At 43.7% G+C, this 24,834-nt stretch overlaps 1 protein-coding gene and 1 long non-coding RNA gene across 17 annotated transcripts in view; one reads left to right on the forward strand and one right to left on the reverse strand.

Moving 5' to 3' along the window:
* Positions 1–24,834, forward strand: part of Myt1l (myelin transcription factor 1 like) — a 391,301-nt gene that overhangs the window by 258,685 nt on the left and 107,782 nt on the right. For 14 of the 16 annotated variants that reach the window (XR_015045201.1, XM_085830269.1, XM_085830266.1 and 11 more), the window contains one exon: positions 22,007–22,368. The exons of the other annotated variants lie outside the window; for them this stretch is intronic. Coding sequence is in view for 13 of the 14 variants with exons in the window: in XM_085830269.1 (XP_085686395.1) it covers positions 22,007–22,368 (362 nt within the window). In the remaining variant the exon portion in view is untranslated. The remainder of the gene's footprint in view (positions 1–22,006; positions 22,369–24,834) is intronic. 16 annotated transcript variants of the gene reach the window in all.
* LOC110307426 (uncharacterized) overlaps positions 1–24,834 on the reverse strand; it is a 93,595-nt gene that overhangs the window by 42,834 nt on the left and 25,927 nt on the right. The window contains exons 3-4 of the long non-coding RNA XR_002379384.1: positions 7,070–7,252; positions 5,733–5,854 (exon numbers count right to left, since the gene is read on the reverse strand). This is a non-coding gene — a long non-coding RNA (uncharacterized LOC110307426). The remainder of the gene's footprint in view (positions 1–5,732; positions 5,855–7,069; positions 7,253–24,834) is intronic.

Below are 24,834 nucleotides of genomic sequence, written 5' to 3' on the forward strand. Positions count from 1 at the left end.
TTGCCAGGGCAGCCGGTGGGTGAATAATTGCCTGTCTACACAGGAGCTTGCTTGGGAGCTAAAGTGGAGGGCTGGCTTCCTGATGTATGCACGCCTCATTTGGATTCTGCCAACAGCCTCGGGGTGATATTATTCATGCCTTGACAGAGAGCACTCACTAAAAGCTTTGGAACCCAGCCAGGTACTGGCTGAGAGATAGGGGAGCAGTGCAGCTTGCAACTGAGAGGAGCATCCATAATCCAAAAAAAGGGAGGGGGAGAAAGAAAGAAAAGGGAGAAGGAACAGAGAGAGCCCCTATGCCATCCTCTTTGCTTTCCCTGGCTTCATGTAGATAGAAATTTCATTTGCATTGAAATAAAACACCCTAAAAATAATTGCATTTTTTCCCAACCACGCTTGAAAGTTTAACACAATTTTCCACGTTTAATTGCAAAGCTGATTTTAATTAGTAAGGCCCCGCATGTGAAAAATGAAGATCCACTTGGGTGCATGGATACATTGCAGCGTCTGCCGGATGTTCTAATTAACGACGGGGCTGCCTTGCAGCAGGGCGCGCCATGGGATGTTTATAAGGGATTCAGAGCACACAGCCACCTAGCCAGCCTATCTGTGTTTACTCCCCTCCGATCTTTATGAGGCATCATTGTGCCTGCCGTCACCTCATCCATAAGCTTTATGGCATGCCTGTCCTTTTTACTGTTTGTCACCAATTCTGTAAATCACGAGTCAGGGCATACATATTTTAACATTAATTTGAGAGCAGACCACAGCAGTGCAAAAAGGAAAAAATGTCGAGACCTAGGGATTTATCTGGGTGAAGTAGCTGTCCCTGATCACTGCTACTCTGGGGCCGTACTAGGAGCTGTATGTGTGCAGATACATTTGGGCACCATCATTTTGGACTGTGGTAGCAGTTAACCTTTATTATTACAGTAAATCCTTTATTTTAAAAAGTCTCTGGGCCATTTTCCTAAAATAAATAAATAAATAGAATAGAATAGATGAATAAATAGAATAGATAAATAAATAAAAATAATAATAAAAAAAAAGTCTGCTGCTGTCTGCCACACATTGGGCCCCTGAATCCCCAGTAACTCAGTAGATTTGATTCACAAAAAAATATTCATAATATGTTTATATGTATTCTTTATATTTGGCCAATGGAATGTATATATACATGTATATGTACACATACGTGTATATATATATATATATATATATATATATATATATATTCATTCTAATAATTCTAATTTCAAAGAGAGGAAGTCATGTTCTGGCTCTAAGGGCTTTGATCTGAATAGGTCAAGTCTGGATTTAGCAATTACCTCATCCTGACATCTTGCTGGATAACCAGATACATATGAACATCACCACTTTGGAACATGAGCAAAGTGTACACGGGAAATGGATATGTAGTGTGGCTAGTGCTGACCCACCAAAAAGTCCATGGTTCACTCTTAAACTCATCTGTGAAGGAATTATAGGAAACAACAGCTACTTCTCATATCTCCATACGCCCAGTAGCTTGCTTGAAGGCAGGTGTCAGTGGTACTGGCCCAGCTGTGCAGTAAGGAACAGTATCCCTTCAGATCCTCAGTGTTGTGACTCCAGCCAGTTCTCACCTAAGAGGTGGTATCTGCTGACAATGGCATTCTTATGATTGGCAATGTGACTCTGAGGGCTGGGTTGGAGGCTGTATTCAGAAGATGCTGCTGGGAACATCTTCTCAGGGATGTGTGTCCCTATTTATTAGAGAGGTAGGGAGATAGAGATGAGGTATAGGGAGGTGGAAGAATTCAGGCTTCCAGTCAGGCTGATTTAAGATGACTTGGAAGACTGGTTCATGACTGGTAAATTCAGCATTTCCAATCAGTATCCAGTCCATTTCATATTGCTGTTACAAAATGTCCCAGACTGGACTTGTTGATTGACCTTGTATGAGGGAGCCTGAAATGGAGACCTGACTCTAGTAGGCCGGAAAGCAGAGACTGGAGGGGACTCAGCAGCTCAAGTTCTCCAAACCCAAGGCCAGGTGCCAAGGGCCTTGTTCTGAGTGGTTGTATCCCTGATATTATCCCCCCTGATAATGCCTTTCCTATAAGGCCCATCATCTTAAAGGCGTGAACACCTCCCCGCCACAGTGCACCCAAGTGGAGGGAAAGCCACGTACAAGCCATTACACACACTGGAGACTTTCACAGAACCTCGTATTAGCAGTGCTGACTCTTGTTCTTTCCATCCATGCATCTGTAATGCAACTGTCATCATTTATATTCACACTGAGGAAATGGAGGAGTAATTGGAGGTGCTACCTAGACTCTTAACTCTCAAAGACCTGTTATGTATTCTCTGGGCTCCCCACTGCCTTACATAGACCAGTGTGTCCAAAATTTTGTACCAAGTTATGGTTAGAAGACAAACTCTGGCAGGAGAGATGGCTTAGCATTAAGGGATAGACTCACAACCAGAAATATATAAGAAAACAAACTAAAGTTAGAAAGAAAAACAACAACAACAACCTTAAAAGGAAGTAACCCTTCCCGGCTGGGGCACTACCTTCATCCAGTGGGACTTCAGTATTCTGTGTAGCTTTAGATATTGTCAGGTGCACACAGTGGCTTATAAGATCCATCATTAACCCACCTGATAACACAGATGCAAACGTGAACCCACCCTCATGTATTCTTGATGTTTGGCAAATGGATGCATGGCCCAGAAACTCTGAAAAGGCAACCTCTAGGTCCTATCAAGATCTGCTGTATCTGAAACTGTGGGTATGGCTCAACCATCTGAGCTTCAGTATCCCAAGGATTCTGTTGCTCTGAGTTTGTCAATAAGAACAAAATGACAACCATGGTTGACCAAACCGCCTCTGTAGAAAAAGAAATGGAGATGTAGAAAAGAGAAGGCAGCTAATAAGGCTCATAAGGTTCTCAGTGTGGACAAATTCAAACCAAAGCCACCAAGTAGGATGCCCTGACAAAGGCCCACCCAGGCTACCTCACCATCCACCCAGTCCTGATCTCATCTGAGATTTAACAGAGAATGGAGATTCAAGTCCTAACTCCCTGATATATATACAACAAGAAATCACACTTCAACTATGAATAGCAACCCTGTACAAATGGGGTGAACACCCCTGCTTTGATATCCACAAAATGTACAGCACACCCAGGGTCCCCAGTCTGCCCGGCATCCCTACCCAGTATCACCACCCCAAGAAAAACACATATACTAGTGACCAGGATGGTGACTTTGACTGCCAGTGACTGAGAGGGGGAGGAGAGGCAACAATTTTCAGGAAGACACAGAACATGGAACAAGCACTTTTCCAGGGTCAGCTACTCCTTGCTACCTCAGGTCCTGCAGGGCCAACCCCATACACTGAGACCTAAAAGGTATTCTGGACACACCTCCCATTTTTATACAGTTACTTTCACTGCTTCATGGAGCCCAGTGGATAACAAAGGAAAGGCATCAAGATGGAAGATTATCAGGTTGCATGCTGGAAACTATGAAAACCCTTTAGGATTCTCTTCTTCCCCACTGAGAAAAGACCTGTGTTGTCTCTGGAGCTTCTGCTGCTCTGAATGTATTGGGATACGCCATCCTCCCTCCTGTGGAGAGATCACAGTGCCATTGTATAATTTCAGGCCCTGCAACTCTGCTCCTGTCTTTCAGTGGCCACTCTGCAGGGTTGTACATAGGCTAAGGCTATATGGGATAACACGGAAGGATGCTGCCTGTACAAAAGGATTCATTTCCTGAGACTCCAGGGAGGATGGAGCAGGGACACGCAAACCTCTTAGATGCAATTCTCCCCATTAATAATTCATCTCACTGCACTCTTGCCTACTTCTTATCATCCCAGCCAATCAGGTGGCTTGTTGTACTCTGAATAAGTCCTTAGCTCCCAGCTGGAATGACAAAGGTGGCAAGAGAACAAGGGAGCCTGAGTGTCACAATCTCCTTTAGAAAAGCAGAGGGGTCCTGTGCCCACCAATCTCACCAAGGAAAAGAATTGGGAAATGAGGTACAACTGGGCAATGCAGCAATGTGGGAGGGTCTTCCCATGCATAGGAATGAGACTATGGCTCTGCCTCTTAAGTTTGACCAGTACAACCCTCCCCCAAGCCTCCATGGCCACCACAATTCTAGAGCAGAAATTAGCATGGTACTAAGGGCCATTGAGCCGGTAAGTGACCATAAGAGCTGCATCTCCCACCCACCTGTCCCCTCCTCTTCATATTGGGATAGGGCAGTCATGATGAGGACAGTGGCCACAGAGGGACTGGGAGGAGTCAGCAAGGCTGACAAAGCAGAGGTAGCCTCCTAATCAGGCATGTCGAAGGACACAGCCAACCCACCAAGATGTGGCAAGTTCCCTCTTCCTTTTCGTTCAGGGTTCCTGAGTTCTTAGAATCACAGTCCCAGGGATAGGAGCAATGGCTTCATGAGATGTACAGTAATCCCAGATCCCTGGGCAGTGTCCCTTCCTATTACTGCGACTTAATTCTTTTAGCTGCAGTCTTCCTTCCCTCTGTTTCTTTCTACCCAATTTGAAGATGGCCTTTTTTTCCTCCAGCCCCATGAAATCATCTATCCACCCCTACTCACTTACTCCAAAGGTGACCAAGAGGTTAAGAAAACAAGCACATTACCTATGATGAGTGAGGAAGGAACCCAATGACAAATTTCTTGCTCTGACCCAACTTGATTCTAACAAGTTTGAAAAGATGGGGTTGGGGAATCCAGCCCTGAGTCTTCTACTACCACGCCATCCTGGAAGTGAGTCTGTTATCACTATTTTGATAACATCAGCTATTTGGGGGCATCTTCAGCCTTAGTCCTAGGCATACACAGGACTCCCAGGACAGCAGGACCCACCCCATCCCCAGCCATGGGGCACTGGAAAGAGAAAAGACAAGGGCACTTTCTTCTTGAATATTTGAGATTCTGGGCAGCTGAAGAAGAGTGGAATGTGTAAGCGCCCTTTGTGGTGCCCCCAGGGTAAAAGTGCCCACTGTGGGCCCCCCGGAGAATGCAGCTGGCAGGAGAAGCCAGAGAAACATTGAGACTGGCTCAAACCTGAATTTCAAATAAAGATTGAACATACTTCTTAAACAAGTCCTAGCACTCAGTTTCTATCACTGACCTTCCCAGGGGTGAGAACACACCTGGATGCTCTTGTTTGTAGCTTTTAATATATCATGGCTCTTCTTTTCTTGGTTAGCTTCATGTTATAGCTGTAACGTTGTAGTTCAAATTTTTTTAAACTTTTACTTACTATGAGGTATTGCCCTTATCATTAGATATCGTAATGATGCTAGGCTCCATCCTGAGACTGCTGAAAATCATGTGATTCTCTTGTTGAAAATACCTGATAGAGTAGTATTTTTGCAGATACCTTCAGGGCTTTGGTTTCTCCTGGTGAGATTAGCTTCTCTGACTGGGTATAGGACATGGGGACTCAGTGTCAGGACTGTAGACTGTGTCTGGGTATACCACATTTCTAGCGTGGAAGAGTGGGAAGCCCTTATTGTTCTCTGGAGATAGGATGCAGTGTAACCATGTCTAAAATACTTCTTGCTTATCCAGAATACTGCCCACTTATAAGACTGATCACTTTACTTATATCTGTGCAAGAGCATTCTGGGAGAAAGAAGGGTTAGCATGTAAAGCAATACCACACCCTTTTTGGGAATGAGCTGATCTCCCAGGGTACTTACTCTCCTGGTGGGCCTAGGTATGACTGTCTCTTCATAGCTGAGTCAAAGAACGGGTTACTGGGGAATAGGCAAGCATGAATTCCATAACTCAGTGTTCAGCTGTTCAGCCTTGAGCTCCAGGCCTACAATTAGAGGAAGGAACTAAGAGATCACCCTCCATAGCCACCTCAAATCATAGCCACAGTGGGTCGTCAGCATGCCCTCTGGGCATTCTGCACTGATTGTGGTTAGACTGAAGCAATCCCGTATGAGGCCTTCAGCTACTGGATCAGCCACCCAGAAAATTCTCTTTATCCCCTCCACCAAGCCCAGTACAAAGGAGAATTGGGCTCTGGCCATTGGGTGGAACGTGGCCAAATATGTGGACAGGGCCTAAAGATTTTCACTAGAGGGCACTTGTGAATCATGCTGAGATGGTGAACAGAGCCTGTCATATATGTTGGCCTCTCATTGTATCAGATTCCTTCAGGTTAGCTTCAGAATAAAGATGAAATTTTTGTCTCTAGCTGATAAAATGAAGCAACCAAGCTTTTTGCAGACTCACATTGAAGAGGAAAAGACCCCAGAGCAGGGGCGGTCCTTACCCTATTTCTTGGTACTTTCTGAAGGACTGGACAGCCCCTTCTTTTTCACACACCTCCACCCCCGTAACTCTCTGCAGTCTGAGCAGCCCCTTCCACCTGGAGGAGACGTTCTCTTATCACGTCAATATTCAGAATAAAGTTAGAGTCTTTCTAAATCCTGGAAGTCTGTCCTTCTGTAGGTCATAGTCTGGAATTTGCCTCCCCATGAGAAATGCTTCCAGGTACAGAGAGTTCTGACTAGTTAAGTTTTCTGGAAAATGAGCCCACTCTGTTGTTCCTGCCCAGTTAAGCTGTATCTGTGGGCCTTCTCAGCATAGGTAATATTGCTGAGTGGCTGTGGTTAGGGACACATAGTGGGCCCAAAGCAGGCAGGCTCCCTTGCCTCCATCAGAGCTCATCCAGGGCTGAACACTGTTTCTGACACCTCAGAGACGCTAGAGAGGGAGGGACGGGGAGGGAAGGAGGGAGGGAGGGCACAAATGACTGTCACTAAACATTGAGGGAGTATAGGCACCAAGCACACTAAGGGGCCAATCTTTATGTCTGAAGTCCTGAAAACCATTAGCATTTCATGTCATTAATGAGGGCAACAGGGTTATATTTTTATATCGCCTAAAAACACAATAAAAAATAAATGCATGGAGTTAAGGATTTTTTTAATTAGAAAATGTTACTCTTAAATTTTTCTAGGGAAGGGAGTTAATGGTACTTTGAAAAAATTAAAAATTAAAAGCAATTTTTGCCATTACTCACGTTCTGATTATCGAAGTCAGGTTTGAAATAGGTACTGGAGATTCTGTATCCAAGAGGTAGTTCTTCCAAGCTGTGTCTTCCTGGCACATCTGAGGGCTCAGTCCCATTCTGATATTATTTGGCACTCAGCTGGACCACGCCATGCAGCAAACTCTCCATAGCCACTGCTGAACTTTAGCGCCTCTGGGGACAAACACAAGTGACAGACCTGACACAAGGTGCCACAAATACAGAAGGCTGAGGTCCAAGAAGATGTGACCCATTGGCAGTGCTATGCTCCCAAACAATGTCTCTGACTAGTTTGGAAACTTGTCTAGATTTTTATCTCAGAAACTATAGCATCTAATCATGAGCCACTTAAGGCAGGTTTGAAGTGACCACCAACTTCTGTGAACATGTAGAAGGGGCTATGAACCTACATTCTAAAATAATATACTACTTTCAGAAGGCTGACTGCATAGGTGGCCTTATTCCAAGAAATAGACTTAAAGGTCAAAGAGATAGTTGCCTGCTCTCAAAGATCATATGATATATCAACCATAACATGTACAGAGACAGGAACACGCATATCCAGGGTGGCAGGTGGTATTACTGAGTTCTTTCATGGTCCTGAATGCCACACAGAGACAGAGGATGGCTTAAATATGAAGGTCCCTGGATCTGTTCTATTTCATGCCCCTTAAAAAATGCACTCTGCCCAAAAACATAGATTTTAATGCAAGGAAGCATCATAACAGCAGTAGTCCAATTTTCTAACGTGTTAGAAGCAGGAAGACTCATTTAACCACAGTATTGTGTCCTGTCCATCTGCAAGGTTTGGTATGACACGTTAGCCACCTTCTCGGTGTCTTCATATACAGAATAACTCGCTACGTACAGGCTACATCATTCAAGTAACTTAAGATTCTTCACCTACCCAGAGGATCATCACAGCACAGTACAATATTCTGTTGCCTCAGACTCTGATGAGGCACTTACTTCAAGGTCACTGCCCACTTGTAAAATTTGTTCCCAGGGAGACTGTGCAAACTTCAGAGAAGACACGTGAACTCTGTTTATATTTGTCTCGCCTGACGCTAGCCTTTCACTCAATGTGTCTGGGAAACTTTGCAGCCTTGGAAATGAAAGGGAGGCAGATATAGGAATGATAAACAGATGTTAGAGCTTGTTTCACAGGTGAAAAGATGAGATTAGGTTGTTATTTAATAACCTGCTATGTCTTTCCCATCTCCACCCTGGTAATCCTGGCCAGTGCCATGTACACTAAGGAATGCCCAAAGCAGGGGCGCAATTTCTTCCTGAGGGACTTCATCTTCTGCCAAAGCTTCCAGAGATGTGATGGTTTGAGCTGCAAGGGGGTCTGTGAGAAAGAGGGGCAGTAGGCATACATGTTCTGGGTAGCATGAGGAAAGAGGTCGCATGACATGATACTGAAAGAAGTTGAATCAGGTAGGAAGAGTCATGCAGGACTTGAGATAGAGGGAAGAAACCACAGTGAATCAGAATGCCTGAAACCACCCATGTTCCTTCACTCAAACCCATCAAATGCTGTTTATTAAATATCCAAGTTTCCAAACACCTATGGGGTTATAGAAAACAGTCATGTCACTGTGTTTTAGTCTGTGTTCCAATGCTATGAAGAGAAACCATGACCAAGGCAACTCTAATAGGAGAAAGTAATTAATTGAGGGTGCTTATAGTTACCAAGGCTTTCAGTCCATTATCAGCAGTCCATTATGGCAGGAAGCATAGCAGCCCACAGGCAGACATGGTACTGGAGAAGTAGCTGAGAGCTGTATCATGATCTCCGAAACACAGGTTCTAGGCTTGACATGGGCTTTTGAATCTTCAAGCATATTCCCAGCCACTCACACTTTCAACAAGGCCACACCTAATTCTTTTAAATAGTGCTACTCCCTTGTGACCAAACATTCAAACCTATGACCCTATGGGGGCCATTCTTATTCAAGCCACTACAGCCTGTTCTCCAAGAAGATGCAGAGCATCTTAAATAGGTTAGAGCAGAAACCACACAGTATAAGCCCTAGCCCTTCCCCGTTTGAAGTTCCACTCTGTGGAATCAGATGGTCCCAGGGTAGCTGCAATGCACAGAGGAGCCAGCCTCAGGCTGGGTGATGGCAGTGCTTGGAATGATCCCACTGCGCAGGAAGAAGGCAGGCAGAGTGCAGAGGGTGCTGCAGGACAGAGGATAGCACTGACAGTGCGGCTGCTAGAAGAGTGCAGCACAGAGGGCCACAGGGTTAAAAAAAATCACTGCTGAGGTCCAGGCCTGAGGATGCAGGGCTGGGGGCGGGAACTCGCAGTTACCAGTGTGGGAGAGCAGTATAAGCATGGAAAGGTGTTCAGATCTCTACCTGCCAGGCAATCAAAAGAAGATAAGAACACATCAGGGGAAGGGAGGGGGGAGAGGAAAGGGAGGAGCAGGAGGTAAGGGATGGAGACAGGAGAAGGAAACAAGCACAAGCTGCAAGGGGTTTACAGGAGAATAAGGGGAGGGACTGGGACAAGGACTGATGATGACTGACTGGAAGAACCAGGGGTTTCACAGGGGCCATCTGGCAACCTGTACCTGAATCCCAGGAGGCTGAGGAGAATGAAAGAAGCTATTGACTCAGGTGTTAGCATTTGGTGACAGCAAAGGTAGTGGCAGGGCAATAGAAAGAAAAGAGTGACTCAGAAGTGCAGGGGAGATAGCATGGACATAGGAATGGATGAGGAGTTACCAGGAAGAGGAGCAAGACCATGCAGGTTGGCACTAAGTAGAGAACTCTAGCCAGTGTACACAGAAGTCTTGCTATCTACCTGCTGTCACTCAGACAGATGTTTCATCCAATCACCAAGAAGGAGTGCAGCTAGCTGAGAACCTAGACTATTGTCCCCATCCAACCCAGAGTCACTGTTTTGCATGATAGTCATTTTACAAGAAACAAATTTAAATTGGGCTATGCATCTTCACCCTAGGGTGCCCATGAAAGAAGCATGAGAGCCAATGCATGGCCAATCAGTACACAAGGAGGACATGGTAGTCCCAATGAAGCTAAGCCTCCCTTCCACGAGGCCTTTCTGCTTCTGAGCCCAGCATAGGCCAGAACTCCAGTGTGTTCCCACCCAGAGCTATCTTCAGTGCCAGACATAAAGAGAGCAGAGTGGTCAGCCCTTAGCCATCTGAGCAGTCTCCCTTTACTGGGCCAACTTAACTCAGGGTTGAATCTTCAGGAGTGTGGCCAGGACCTGCCAGAGCTCACACAGGGTGACCATCACTGATGACAGGATGCTTTCCACTTCACTACAGCCTCTGCCTTTTCATTCCAGGCTCTTATTTTACTGTTTTGTTTGTTTTTATTTTCCTATTGATTGTACTATGCCACATTATTTTGATGTCACCGTTCATCACCATAGCACCTATCAAACTCGAAGAAGCAAGCATGCCTAAAGGGACCAAAATCTGGGCTCTGTATACTTACTCATCTTTCCCTAGTGCCTGGTATCCCTCCATATCCTCCAGTCTATAAAACTCACCTATCTTAGGAGAATGTGGTGAGCCCATGCACCAGAAGCTGTTAGAGGAGAACCATGGAATTCAAGAATGAATGAATGTTTCTTCTCTATGTTGGTCTGTCTCTGTCTCTATCTCTCTCATACACACACACACACACACACACACACACACACACACACACACACACAAACCCTGCCCTCACACTTCTGTGCCTTCACAATGCACACTGTCCTTACACATACTGCCTTTTCATACATGCATCTCACAAGCCTTGCCCTCACAGGAAGGGTAGAGTTCAGCTCCTTGGCTTTCTTATAAATTTGTTCCAGGGTAGAGAAACACAACCAGTGTAGTCAGGCCTGGAGCTTCATCTTCTAGAAGTCATGGTAGTAGCGCTGGTTAAATCCAAGAAGCTCACGAGCCATGGGGACACTGCCACTTTGAGTACAATAGCATACAGAGTAGGACAGTCCTTTGCCAAGGACACAGCCACACTATCCAGCATAAATCTAAAGACATATCTTTCCACTCAGCTAAAGACAGCTCAGAGCTGTACTGTCATGTGAGTGTTCAACACACCCTGACCTTTTAGGTCAAGGATATCAGTTTCAACTTGAGCATATTTGTTTAGTAAGACCAGATGGAAATGATACCACATGCTGGTCCAGCTGAGTGAGTGGACTTTGGTCCCAGCAATTGTTTGTCCCAACATGTTCCTTTGAGCTGATGTAACCAGAGAGTCTAACAGTGAGAACTAGAAATGCAGAGTGTGGCTAGGTCCTAGGGAACACTTTTTCCCTCTGAATAATATATATGCCAGTTTTCATTTTGGCCAGGTAAAAAAGATATTTTTGATGCAGAGTCTCATTTGATGGGATAAGTCTGACCTTAGGTGTGCCACTATGTTTTATAGGTCAAAGTTGGCTAAAATGGTTTTTAGGGCTCCTTCCTTGTACATGTTAGTGGTGTGACAAGTTACTAGGTCATAGTAAAATGAACACTTTTGGAAGACTCCTTAAACACCTGAGCTCTTTGGTTAAACTAGAATCTCACTTAAAGCATACTCCTACTAGTCTAAAGGAATACACTGACCAGATTAATCTGCCAATCTTACTGCTGATGAGTGGCTTGGCTGTTGGAATAGCTTCCGTATCCCCACCACTCTAACCTCACAAATGGCAAGGATGATCACTACTTTTTATAGACAAAAAAAAAAAAAAAAAAGAAGTTGTATGTATTTTACTGGAAGGTAGAAGCTGGTAGGACCAAGCATAAAAGCTGGTAGGCCAGTGTCAAACATTCTGCAGTCAAACAACAGAAATAGAAGTTTTTAATGTACTCTCCCCTCTTGTCATGATGGGAACCCACTATAATTGATATATGGTGGCGATGCCTATAAAACCTTACACTGATGCAATAAGCCAGCACCAGCACAAGTGAAGGAATCCAGGTAGTTTACAATAGATATGAAATCTCTCCCATGCAGAATATGAGATAAACACTGTTGAATTCCAGCCTGACCAGGACTGACTTGCTAGAGAATCAGGAACTTGAGATGGGCAGGAGAGGAAACCCCAGCAATAGGACTCATGGTGAACAGGGAACTCTAGAATGGGAAGGATGAAGAAAGGATGGCTATGATAGTGGGCCCAGATTGGACCAGATAGCAATAGAAGCTAAAGTGGAATGTGAAGTTGTACACAAGTTAACACAGTAGCCCTTGCCCTAGTGCAAGGTAGAGAAAATATACTGAAAGAATTTACTGCTTCACACACCCCACGTGAACAATTGCTGGGAATCTGGCTTCTAAAAGCAGAAGGTTCCAGGGGAGAATAACAAGGAAAAGAAAACCAACCACATTATAGATATGAGAGCTATAAAAGTGATGGAAAATCTTGTCTGACCCAGTAGAACCTTTGCCCCTGCTATAGGCTGAATCTTCTGTTGGCATAGAAAGTACAGAATACAGCCAAGAGTACATATTATAGGAAGCCTCTGAAGTTTGTGAGTGCATAGTATCAGGAGTTTCCTGGAAAGGGGGTGGAAATGGTTAGAAAACAGGGATGGCTCTGCATTTGTGTAAGAAGCTCCTTGCTCCATACGGCCAGTGAGCCAGTGCAGTTTGTGTGAGTGGTCAGCCAGAGTCCCACCTTCCAGTGAGTCCAGCAGAATTCACCAAGGCATTGCATGGAAAATCTAGAGCAGGCAGGAGGATAGACAGAGCACACCTGTGGAATCTGGGCATTGCATCTACCAAGACTAGGCTTGCCAACTGGAGTTTGAGAAAACAGCCTCTGAAGAGACAACCAACATTCCAAAAGGAAAAAGTGAAGCCTTCCACATCTGGCTGCTGAGCAGAACAGCCTCTCAAGTCTGCATCTGACATCCCAGTCAATTTTCACTGTGAATGGAACTGGACAGGCAGAGGCCAGACATGAGAACAACTTGATGATACCAGAGTTAGGTATAGAGCGGATTTTTAAAAGATGATAATAGTCTTAAAATGCAAATATAGTTTATTTAGAAAATAATTAACTTCAAGAAATCATAAAAATAAAAGTGTAACAAATTAAAGCTCAAAAAAGATTGACAAGCTTGAAAAAAATAGCTCACTGGGATGATGAAATTATGAAAAAATAGAAGAGCCAAGCAAGGGAGGCGGGAGAACTAGTTCAGGAAATATGGCCTCCAAGTAGTGGTTCTACTAGAAAGGAACAGTGGGTGGTGCAGACTGTCACCCCAGCCTCCCAGAACCCACTCTGCAGACCCACATGAAAGAGGTACACACATCTGCCACCCAAGCCCCCTGAGGAATCTCAGAGTTCACCCAAGGCTGAGGGCAAGATCTGAAAGAGTGTCAAATTCTAACTTCACTGACAGCTGCAAAGCATCACAGGACCCCAGAATGCAGGGAAGAAATGAAGCTTTGAGGGAAATGTCTTTGCAATTAGAATCGCTCCAACAATTCTGTGCAAGAATACAGCAAACACACTTCAGATAAGGGTTCAGAATATATTCCTCCACGCACCATGCTTCAGAGCCTGGGATGACTTCCACTGAGGACAGCTGGAGGTCAGAACACAGAACCAGCCCAGTGAGAAGCAGAAGAGTCCCCAGGAAGGTAGACACACAGAACCAAGACCTTGTGCGACAATGCTGACTTTGTGTGTGTCAGCAGAGCAGAAATATAGACATGGAAGTCTAACATCTACCAGAGAGTTGAAGAATCAAGACACACACAGAAAAATAAAGATATCCACGAATACAGTGGCAATATGCAGGAAATAAATCACAATCAGTACAATAGCCAGTGCTGCTGCCTGAGCAGACCCAGGTTTTGTGGTGGTCATGGGAATATCTATGGACTGGCCATGCACCTGCTCATCTGTGGAGGTTCCTCCTGGGGAGCTCTTAGCTCCCAAAGGAGCCCATTAGGTGATGCTTGAACTGAGATCCAGGGAGCATGACATGAGCCCTTACTCAGAGACTGTTGAAGAAGCAAAGAAGACATGTGGAGGATTACTGGTTTTCAAGCTGATGCTTTAAATTATGTGCAAATAAAAACCATTGTAAAAAGCAGCCATTAGAATGTAAATAGGATAGCCTGGAGAAAAGCTGGTGAGGAAATCTGACAGGCCTGAGAAAAGTTGTGAGAAAGTATACTTGATTTCAAATGGAACTTTAGCAATTGGAGGAGGCATTTGCATACGAAGCCTAGGGAACCAAATATCTGCCAGAGCTGGTTTAGAAAATGGCTCTAGTTCTGCACTGGGGTCCTGCAGTGAACACCAGAGTTGCCTCTACTGGTTTTCTTGAAATGAAAGCTATCAGGGTGTGTAAGAAAGAAAGTCAATGGTTACAGTTATTTTAAGCTTTATTTATGTCTTTGAATTACTGTTCAAGGCAACATATACTTAACAGTGGAGTGTATCATATAAATACATTTTTAAAGATTAAAAATGTGTCTGACTTCAAGAAGTTGGTAATTTTTAAATCTAAAAGTAAAAATTAAATATATATCTTTGAACATTTTATTAAATATTTTCAGTGCCTAAAATATTTATGATTTATGACAAGTTTAAACTAAAAGTGGCTATGAAGTTTTCAAGTAAACTAAACTTCTGTTAACCATCCTCCACAGAAGGTGGTGAGGAAAATTACAAAAATATACTAGTATGCAGTTATAGCTGAATTAGTTTTACTTGCGTGTGGTGAAGTATATTGTGAAACACTTTGAAATTCTAACTCTTTAATTGAATAATGCAGCTGTTTAAACTCTTTTGAAAGTATCTTTAAATGCTTTTGTACTCTCCAGAGAGTCTCAAAACCAACCTAGAATTCTCAGCACAGGTAGCTCCTTCAGGAATCCAATGTTGGGCATCTCCTGACTGAGTTAAAGAGCTAGGCAACCAGTGTTGAGTCCTTTAGCAGTCTCCAGTGAACCCACATCCTGGTTCCTCCCTCATTCACAGGGCTCTTGATGCTATTTTTGGTCTCAGGCATGCTGTGGCCAGGCTTCCATCAGGGATACAAGAGGGACAGGGCTCCGAGGCAACAAACAGGCTCAGCCCTCTTAGCCCTGGCGCTTGGCTTTCCTCTCCAAGGATGCTTAGGAGCTGCATGCATTGTATTCTTAGGAGTCTGTATATATGCATGCCTGTGCCCTCCTCTCAGTAACTGGGACATCTCAGAAAGCATTGGCAGTCCTTGCTGTCCCTATGCCTCCATTGAAAGCCTCTTGCAGCTTCTTCTCCATATTAACATCCATAGTACTGTGTGTTCTGGCAGGAGAGTGGTAGGCAGTAGGTCTGACTAGAAATGCTGTTGGGATGGGCAGCAGTGTGTGGTGACACATAGTTTCATAGTATTGTTTTCCTGGGAACAATGGCATGAGGGTCTTGGACAGAATCCCATCCACCAATGTCTACCCCAAACCTCATTTCCAGCCCCACCTTATTGAGGCCACCTGCCAGCAGAAATCTACAAGTGAACACAACTTTAGTGCACTAGCCTTAGTTGGCTCTCTGCTCTTCCTAACCACAAATAAGCTAGTATATATCAGGTTTTCCTTCCGGGAAACCCCCATCAATTGTGGTATCACTACCAGCCAAGCAACTAGGAGATAAGGCCAGGGGTTGCTCTTGTCATTGTGCCTTCTCCTGATCACCTGAGCATGAGGCTTATTCATCCCATGCCCAAGCAAGGAAAACTATTATTAATATCTTTCCTCGCATGTTGTAACACTCCTATATCCTATTAATATTATCTGCCAATTCATTCCCCACACATGGCCATGTTTATCACTTTTTACTCTCTTAGGGCCTTTCATGATCCTAGCAAGTTATTCTGCACCAAGAAGGATGAGAGAGCTAGCACCACTCCCATTTGTCTATCTTCTTACTCATGATGCAGTTCATAGTCCCTCTACCTCTGTCTTTCTCTATGTCTATTACTGCCTCTATTTGTCTTTCACTCTCTCATTCTCTGTCTCTCTTTGTCTCTCTATCTGTATCTACTTCTCTCTCTCTCTCTGCTTTTCTCTTTGCCTTTTCCTATCTTTGTCTTTCCCCCTCTTTGTGTCTGTTTCTACATTTTCCTGTCTCTGTTCCTGCCTCTCTTTGCCTATCTCTTCATATGTTTCTTTCTCTGTATCTACAGCTCTCTCTCTCTCTCTCTCTCTCTCTCTCTCTCTCTCTCTCTCTCTCTCTCTCTCTCTCTCTCTCTCTCTCTTCCCCATAGTGTATTCCTGTGTATTCTTCCCTCCCCCAGAGACCTATCTCTGCTGTCTCATGACATTAGTATCATATGCATTGCTCAGGAAAATGCTTCCTGAATAAATAAGCTGACAAACTCCCTCAATCCTCATGCAGCAGATGCTTCCTGAATGCCTACTTATTCCATAAAAGGCTTTATAGAGAAAGTGCCATTGTTAATGGCCCTTATAATAATGCAGAAAGAAATAAGGGCAGGATTAGCAGACGTGAGAAGTCAGATATCCTGACATGGATAGAAAGGAGTTCCAGACACTGCCCAGAGGAGTGGTCCAAACATCCATCCCTTCAAGAAGGAATCAAGAGTCCTGCCTCATAAGGTCATTGTAAAGGTTTAATGGAGATAAACGTCTATAACTTCAGCTGCTTGGGAGTCACAGTCAAAGAGGTAGAGAGTTTGAGGACAGTCTGAGCCTACTGTGAAACCTGTGTCTCAATATAGAGAAAGAAAGAAAAGAAAAGAAAAAGAAATTAAAAAAATAAAAAGGACAAAATAAAAAGGAAAGAAAAAGGTAAAAAGTGAATTGGGAATGTAGCTCAGTACTGTAACAACATGTGTGAGGCCCTGAGTTCCATCCACAGGATCATGAAGAAAACAGTGTTCATATATGCAGTGAGTGTTCCTTCAGTGACATTCTGGACTGAGCTGCAGAAAACACCATCATCTATGAGTGAAGTAAATGTTCTCCCAGTGACGTTATAGGCAGAGCTGCAGCTAGAGCTCAGTACTTCAGGACTTTAAGCCACACAGGAAATGGTTGCTTGTGGCCATAAAGAACCATTAGAAAGCTCGGAGCTAGCTTAGTAGCCACTAAACACCTACTAAACACTGCTCCTAGGAGGCCATGAGGTGCCTGTACCCCGTCCTTTCTTATCAGTGACTTTGGCAGAAACAATGAACAAAGGCGAAGTTGCTAGACTCATTTTCAGTTATGCTGATTCTGTTCATGTTTTGGTACCTATATAGGGAAAGGACAAGTTAAAAATAATAATAATTCTAAGAACCTAGGATCCAGCCTTGGAGAATCTGATGTTTTACCATTCAAGTCCATGGAGGGTGCATCCCAGCAAGTAACTCAACGTGAGAAGAGCCCACGACAGAACACACAGAACTAGTCAAACAACTCAAAGACAAAGGTCCTGGGGATCCAGGGACTGAGCTGGTTGTGAGTGGGGTAACCAACCTTGGTCCTCACTGGTGGCTTCATGCTGCTATAAAGAGACTAAGACACAGAGACCAGCCACTCCATTTCTGATCAAGCATTATTTCCCATCTCTATATACTTTCCATGTTCTCTTCTATCTCTGGACAGAGATATTACAAACAGTTTGAGGGCAGTTTGAGGCGAGTCTAGATCCTGATTCCTTGAGGTGAGGCCACAACTACTATTGTGTCTGGTACCTACATTAAGAATCTCTTAATGGAAACACTGTGGAAAAGTTATAAAACTGTTTCCATAAGTGTAATGCTACTGAACTACGGTGATGTCAGCAGGAAACTTATTTGCTAATCCCTTCTTATTTCTACTATGTATAAAATATAAATGCAGTTGAACTACAGTGTTCATATTGTATTTTACATGAAGTGATAGGACTAGGGGAGAGCAAGAGCAACCACTAAAACTGAATTTGATTCCCAAGTCACATTTAATTCTCAGGTGTGCAGTTCCAGGAAGGAACCTTCAGTACACACCAGAGACCGAGTCACAACCCTGCTCTGTCCCTCAGGGGTGGGTGTTTGCCCTGCAGGATACTCTTTCCTATGCTCTTCAGGACTAGCAGGTCCTTCTAAGTTTGGCTTCAAGAATCATATGCTGCCTTCCAAATTCCAGGCATCTCCGCCACGGTTCATCTTCACCCTCATCCTCATGATATCCATCATTTCTTCACTTGCTTATTATGCACTGAGCAATCCAGAAAGGCAGCTGCACTCTCAGATGGTTGTCTAGAAACACACTGTGTGTGATGATGAGCTTGCTTCTCTGCCTTGACCATATGATAACTACTAACCCCATGTAGCCCTGAATACTTAAAATGTGGCTAGCAAAACAAAAACTGGACTTCGAATTATGTTTAATTCAATACCTGCATGTGTTATGAGGCTACTGTGTTAGATGCTGCAGCTCAGAAGCAGTCTCAGCAGAATAATACATGTTCTTCTGTCACCTTCCTGAAGAACAATAGAGGTAGTATGTGATCTGTAACCCCACTAGGACATGGTACACTCTCTTCCTTCACCAGTGAGGACATACTGGATTGTCCTGGGAATGTTCACGGGGCACCTGCCACCAGACAGTTTTCACTGCACCCTCAGGGAAGGCCCGCACCTTGTGAGTCTATGCCATATGAGCCTAAAGGGATTAAAGAATAAGTCCCTGAACTGTTTTCTAAATAATAATTGCCCTTGGATCCTTTCTGCATGTGGAACATGCGGAGGGCAGCCAAAGATATTAACTGTAGCCCTCACCTGGATGGTTTTATGGCTGCTCCAAGTACTTCTGCCACTAATTCTACTTCATTTTTTTCAATTTGAGGACATCCCAGAACTATGATTTTGTTGTCATTCAGAAAGACATGAATGATGGACAGGAGCCCAGCTGTGGCAGTACACAGCACTCCAGGTGCAGATTTGAGGATGAAGCTTCTCTTCTCCTTCTGCTAGGCTGCCACCCATAAGCAGATACCATACCCACAGAACATGAGTTTGGCAGGATCCACACCCCAAATACAGTCCCAGAGTTTTTCCAGGATTCTGTTGACCTGAAAAGGCTCCTGAGTCAGTCTCTAAACTATGCTGAAATGTCTCTGGACTCAGATTCTGATGTCCCTTTAAGAGTGGACACCAAGAGGTAGCAGTCAATGAGAGAGGTCAGAGAATTTGCATATAACGTAGGTGAGATTATTCTCAGTGTGCCTAAATGACATAGAGAAACACCAAAGCAACAAACAAAATGAACTGACAGGAAATTTGTTTGATGCCAGTGAATTCGACTGTTGTCACACTGGACCCAAATTTTCCAAAATGCAGGTGAAGACAGCTTATACTTAGTATATATACACTTAGTACCAATATAGCTTACACTATAGCACCAATAAGGAGAGTGGTCATCCTTGTTAATATTAATGATCTCATATATTAGGACCGTGAAGGTCTCATATCCCCTAATAATGTAGATGGGTGAATTTATGCCCTGCCATAGAGCCCAGGTGTGTTAAACACAACACCTATGAAGTGCTCATCCCTAAGCACTCAGACCCATGCACAAAAGTCCTGTAACGAGTCTCATGTTATGCTCTGTTCTTGCCATCTCAAAAGAAAGAATTCAGCCGAGAAATGTGGATAGCTTAACAAAAAGCTATTTTATTTTATTAGTAAAAGAAGCAGAGGTAGTACCCTCCAGAAAGCTTGAGGGCGCTGATGAGAGAGCCTGGACTTGTTACCTCTGCAAGAGACTTTCAGAAATCTTTGTGATAATCACATTTATGGATGCCTGATAGCCCTTTTCCCTTGCAAGGGATAGTGAACCAGACAGATTTCTCTTTTAGGCTGTTTCTTCCTGTGATCCTCTTGCAAAGCCCACACATATGTTAAAACAACTGTGTTTTTAAAAATCTCTGGGTCTTTTGAGGCTGTAGACCCCTCATTGGTGTGCATATAAGGCAACTGGGAAAGTCCTTAATACCATAGTTTCTGATATATCAGGCAGAAACTGATAGTGCTTCAAGGTTGCTTAACCATAAGGGGACTTCTGATCATTAGGAGACACAGCTGTCAGGATACAACCGCATGTTGAGAGTAGCAGGCCATTACATTATCATTCTGCAGCAAACACTGTCACAGACTGAGAAATTAGTCTGGTCCAGTCACTAAACCCAACTCTTCATGTTTCTTGTTGGCATTTCATGATTAAGGTACCAGTGTGAGAAGAACACAGTTTTTTTCAGTTTCAGATGGTAATTCTGAAGTACAGAGTTGAACGTCTGTCCAGAATTACTCAACTGATAAGTCCTACCCACAGGCAAGCTCTGTTCACAACGATCCAGCACTGCAGACACTGCCCTGCAGCTTGACTCCAGCACCCACCCTCACCTCTTTTCATTGGGGAGGAGGATGGCACCTGTTACTACCATGGGGTCTCAGAGTTTAAGGGAGGCTCCTTCAAGCTATGGTATGCAGTATCTCTGGAGTCAGTCGTCAGGCTACCCTCCTCAGGGCCTCACCCATTCCAGTGCCTCGATGTCACACCAGCATCACTTTGCTGGCCATCGCCAACTTCCCTCACCTCAGTTCATCATGCTGGCAGCATGCCATGGCCTTTCCAACAAAAAAACACAATAGCATCAGTAACTGCCTGCAAAAGCTCAGATAGTCTCATTGTAAGCCCGCTAAGTGGCTCTCCCCCTGCCTGAGACATCACACAAACCCCATTATTTTCCTCTCTTGCCTCGATTACTCTCAGCTCTCCAGGGCTTGTGTTTGTCTGAACTATACTGTGCTTTCTCTTCCATTCATATTGATTGCAGATGATTTTGATATGTATTCAGGTGTCTTTTTCTTTGCCAGATGGCACTTTACTACCCTTCAGAGTTCTTCCCAACATAACAACTTGGCATTTAATCATCTGCCCCTTGGATATGGTACCCCCCAAAACACATATTGTCCAAGAGATTTGCACTCTTAATTTATTCACTTGGTTTGAATTGTTTCAGTGCCATGATGTTAAGGTATTTGGTATAGGATAGTGAAGAATAAGAAATGATAGTACTCACATGTCAAAGTGTGACTGAACCTCACAGACCTGGAGCAAGGACCTGTCCCTTTGCATCAACATTTGTTGACTAGCACAGGATCCATAGGATGACACTGGCTGACCAAGATCTGTAATCATGTCACCATTCCTAGTTCCAAACTTGAAGCAACCCAAGCCTAAAGGAGTCTCCTATTGAACTGGCCAGTTGAAAGGGGAGGGCACATGGCATTCTAGACACATTCGTTATTTCTCCTAGCATTTTGGACACCGATTTTCTCCTATTCCTTGAAGCACATACAGGCTTTATGATGATTTTTTTTAAAAAAGAAAAGAAAAACTAGACAGGAAACATAGTTTGGAAAAATAATCCTTTCTCAGGGAAAGGCTATAGACTTAGCTTGGATAGAGGGTCTGGCCCAAATTCATGTTAATCTACTGGCAACTGCCAGTAATCCCGGAGTCATTCTCCGGGAGCTGAGATGAAACTAACACTATCCAAGACCGACAGTGAGCAGCCTATACATTTTCTAAATATCTAGTACTATTTAGGAGATTACATCTGGAAGTTGACCTGACTGGGATACATGTGGAAGAAGGGTTTCCCAGCCATCCTCCTGTGCTACGGTCTCCATGCCATCTGGAATCAGATAACAGTGAGCCAGAGGACTCCGGTTACATGCTAATGGCAATTAGACAAACACAAGCTGTACCTTGTTGTCATGTCATTTTCATTAGCAGAACTATGTGTGAGAGAACAGTAGTGCCCTCCCCCTCTGCATTTGCATGGTGACATTCATACTCAATCCCGAATATATGCAAGGCATCCCATTGCTCTGATATCCAGGCAGTAACATAAATATTTCTCTTTGTCCCTTTCTTCTATTTTTTTTATCAGTGTATATGGTTGTCCCTTGGCTAAAAAAAGAAAAACGCAAGATAAACAGCCCCAAGAACCTGCTCCCAAGCGAAAACCATTTGCAGTAAAAGCAGATAGTTCCTCAGTAGACGAATGCTATGAGAGTGATGGTACTGAAGACATGGATGATAAGGAGGAAGATGATGATGAGGAGTTCTCTGAAGACAATGATGAGCAAGGGGATGATGACGACGAAGATGAGGTGGATCGGGAAGACGAGGAGGAGATCGAGGAGGAAGATGATGAAGATGAAGATGATGATGAAGATGGTGACGATGTAGAAGAGGAAGAAGAGGATGATGATGAAGAGGAGGAAGAAGAGGAAGAGGAAGAAGAAAATGGTAATCTTTAAATACTCCCAAAGCTTAGGCCATGCTTCGGGGTCAGTTTTTTGCATGAATTTTCTAGTGTTATTATCCTTGGCATCTTAACAATTCCAGAACTAAGTTTGTTCAATACCAAATGGATAAACTGCTTATGTGAACTTAAGAGTTTATCTCAAACAATTCCTTTAAATTATCGTCTGGGCTTCATCAAATTGTTATTTAGATTTGTTGTCATGGTAATTTGCTGATCTATTTATGGGAAAATGTAGAAAGAAAACTAGTCTAGCATGTCTGATGTTTTAGTGGTTCTGTCCAACAGGCACTGTGACTGACTCAAGCATGGCTGCTGGCACAGCCTTAGCTTCTGAACCACTAATATATGAGCTGGAGAGATAGATTCTGTCGGTTGATTGTCAAAGCTATACTTTAGTGACTGTTAAAGTGGCAGGGATAAAAAAGAGATGTTACTTAAAAGAAATGGTTGGTAGATTTGGGTGTATGTTTCTGTCTTTAGAGCCAGGTCTCTGGTCTGAGGTAGAATACTGTTGAGTTGTACAAGCAAAGTACAAACCTTTTGGGCTTCCAGTACATGGGTGGCTTCCACAATGCACACCAGAGGATATTTGTGTGTCCACTTTTCTGTTAGCACAAGACTCAAAATTATGGTTTTTTGAGCCCTAGCCCAAAGATCACTTCTTTTCTGGAAAGAGGTGATGGTTTTCTTGTGATGGTAAAGTTTTTGTTGGCTTAGGGTTTGCATCATAGAAATGCCAAAAAAATGATGGAAATATGAGAACACTTTTTTTTGTCCCTTGGGCTTAAATATCTTCAAGAATATAAATTCCAGACAGCTAACTTCCAGATACAAATCCATGATCTCATCCTTAAGAGAGAACACACCAAATGATTGTGCAAGTGAGCCTGATGGCTGGCAATACTGCTTTGTGCGAGCATAAATGAGTGTGCCTTGTTGCAAAGCCATGGCCATTCTGTTAGGAAGCATGGACTTTATTGGGCAGTCAGTCCCACACTGTTACAGAGCCTACAGAGCCTTAACACTATTGATAACAATTTGTTACTCACATTTGCCCTTAGTTCTTTCCTGTGGTAGAACAGAGCACTGTGAGTAGAAGCTAAACAAGTTACATCATAACTTGTGCCAATAATTACTGCAAATGTTACCTACCCAGTGTGCTATAGACAAATGTGCTGATGCCACTAATGATCTGCTGAGAAGTTATTGTAGCCCTACGTAATGAAATATGTGGAAAGATAGAGAGGAGACCAGTTAAGCAAATATTTAGGGACACAGTGTCAGCTGTGTGCAGTTCTCAATGATATCTTTAGTTGTCAGTGCTGATGAGTGATTTGTATCTTGGCTGTGTGGCATTATTGCAATCATATAAAATACTCTCTTGCATATTCTCATCATGTTTGGGAATCAGGAGATATTAATGTTCAGGGTTATGAACATTTGGTATGCACAAAGAGTCTTGTCTAAATTTAGAATCTGCTCCACTTTCTAAACTTAAATATTTCAGTTTTGTTTATTTGGGATCATAATTTAGATAATACACCTTTTAAATATACAAAGTGACATGTTTTGAAAGGCACTCAGAAGTCTTATCAAGATACATAACAATGTGACTACCAGGCTTGAGTTGTTCTGATTTTAGCACCTAGGTCCTGGTTGCATAATGAACTCCACAGCAAATCAGAACCAAGAAATTTTAGCTGTACTGATTCAAGCAACTGGGCAAAGGACAGAATCACCAAAGAAGCAATTTCATAATAACCCCATAGGGTCCAGATTTTTATATATCAAGTATACCTGGCCTGGAACCTATACCGAGGCATCTAGCCCATGCTGAGTAGGACCATGTGTGGAAACAGAAACCCTGTAGAAAGGAGCTGTGCAGTCCCAGATATGCAGTCAGCCACTGAGGAATAGAACTCAACCATGTCTGCTCCTCATATAAGCAACCACCTATCAGGTGACTTAAAAGACCCAATGAATTACTGAGGAGAAGCTCAGCACATGATCTGCTATGAGACTAGTCTGTGCTACCTGCAGTGAGGTCAGTATGCCCTTGCCCATGTCCTTCATAGAAAGTGAGGCCCTTAGCTCCTCCCAAGCCCTCGCTCCTGTGCTTCTCAGACCCAGAAGCTGCTTCTGTGGAGAATCATTCCCCATGGTCCTGATTGTTGTGGGTGTTTTGGAGGGGACACCAAAGGCTCATTTGCTTTCCCGTCAATGAACTTCTCTATAAGCCTCCTGGAGAATCTGTCAGATGCTTCTGCAGTGAGGAGAAGTCTCCATTGAAGAGCCTGTAATCTTGTGTTCCAAGACTGTTTAACTAGCCTCGTACAGCGATGCCCCAGTGCTCCACCCTCTAGGCTATTCCATAACCTTCCAGGATTGGGAATCTCCATCAAAGGAAAGCCAGAGCTTTGTTGATAGAACAGCTATTCTTCTTGATC

Source organism: Mus caroli, unplaced genomic scaffold (genome assembly GCF_978045245.1).
Source record: "Mus caroli unplaced genomic scaffold, Mus_caroli_1 scaffold_14, whole genome shotgun sequence".
In the NCBI taxonomy this organism is placed as follows: Eukaryota; Metazoa; Chordata; class Mammalia; order Rodentia; family Muridae; genus Mus; species Mus caroli.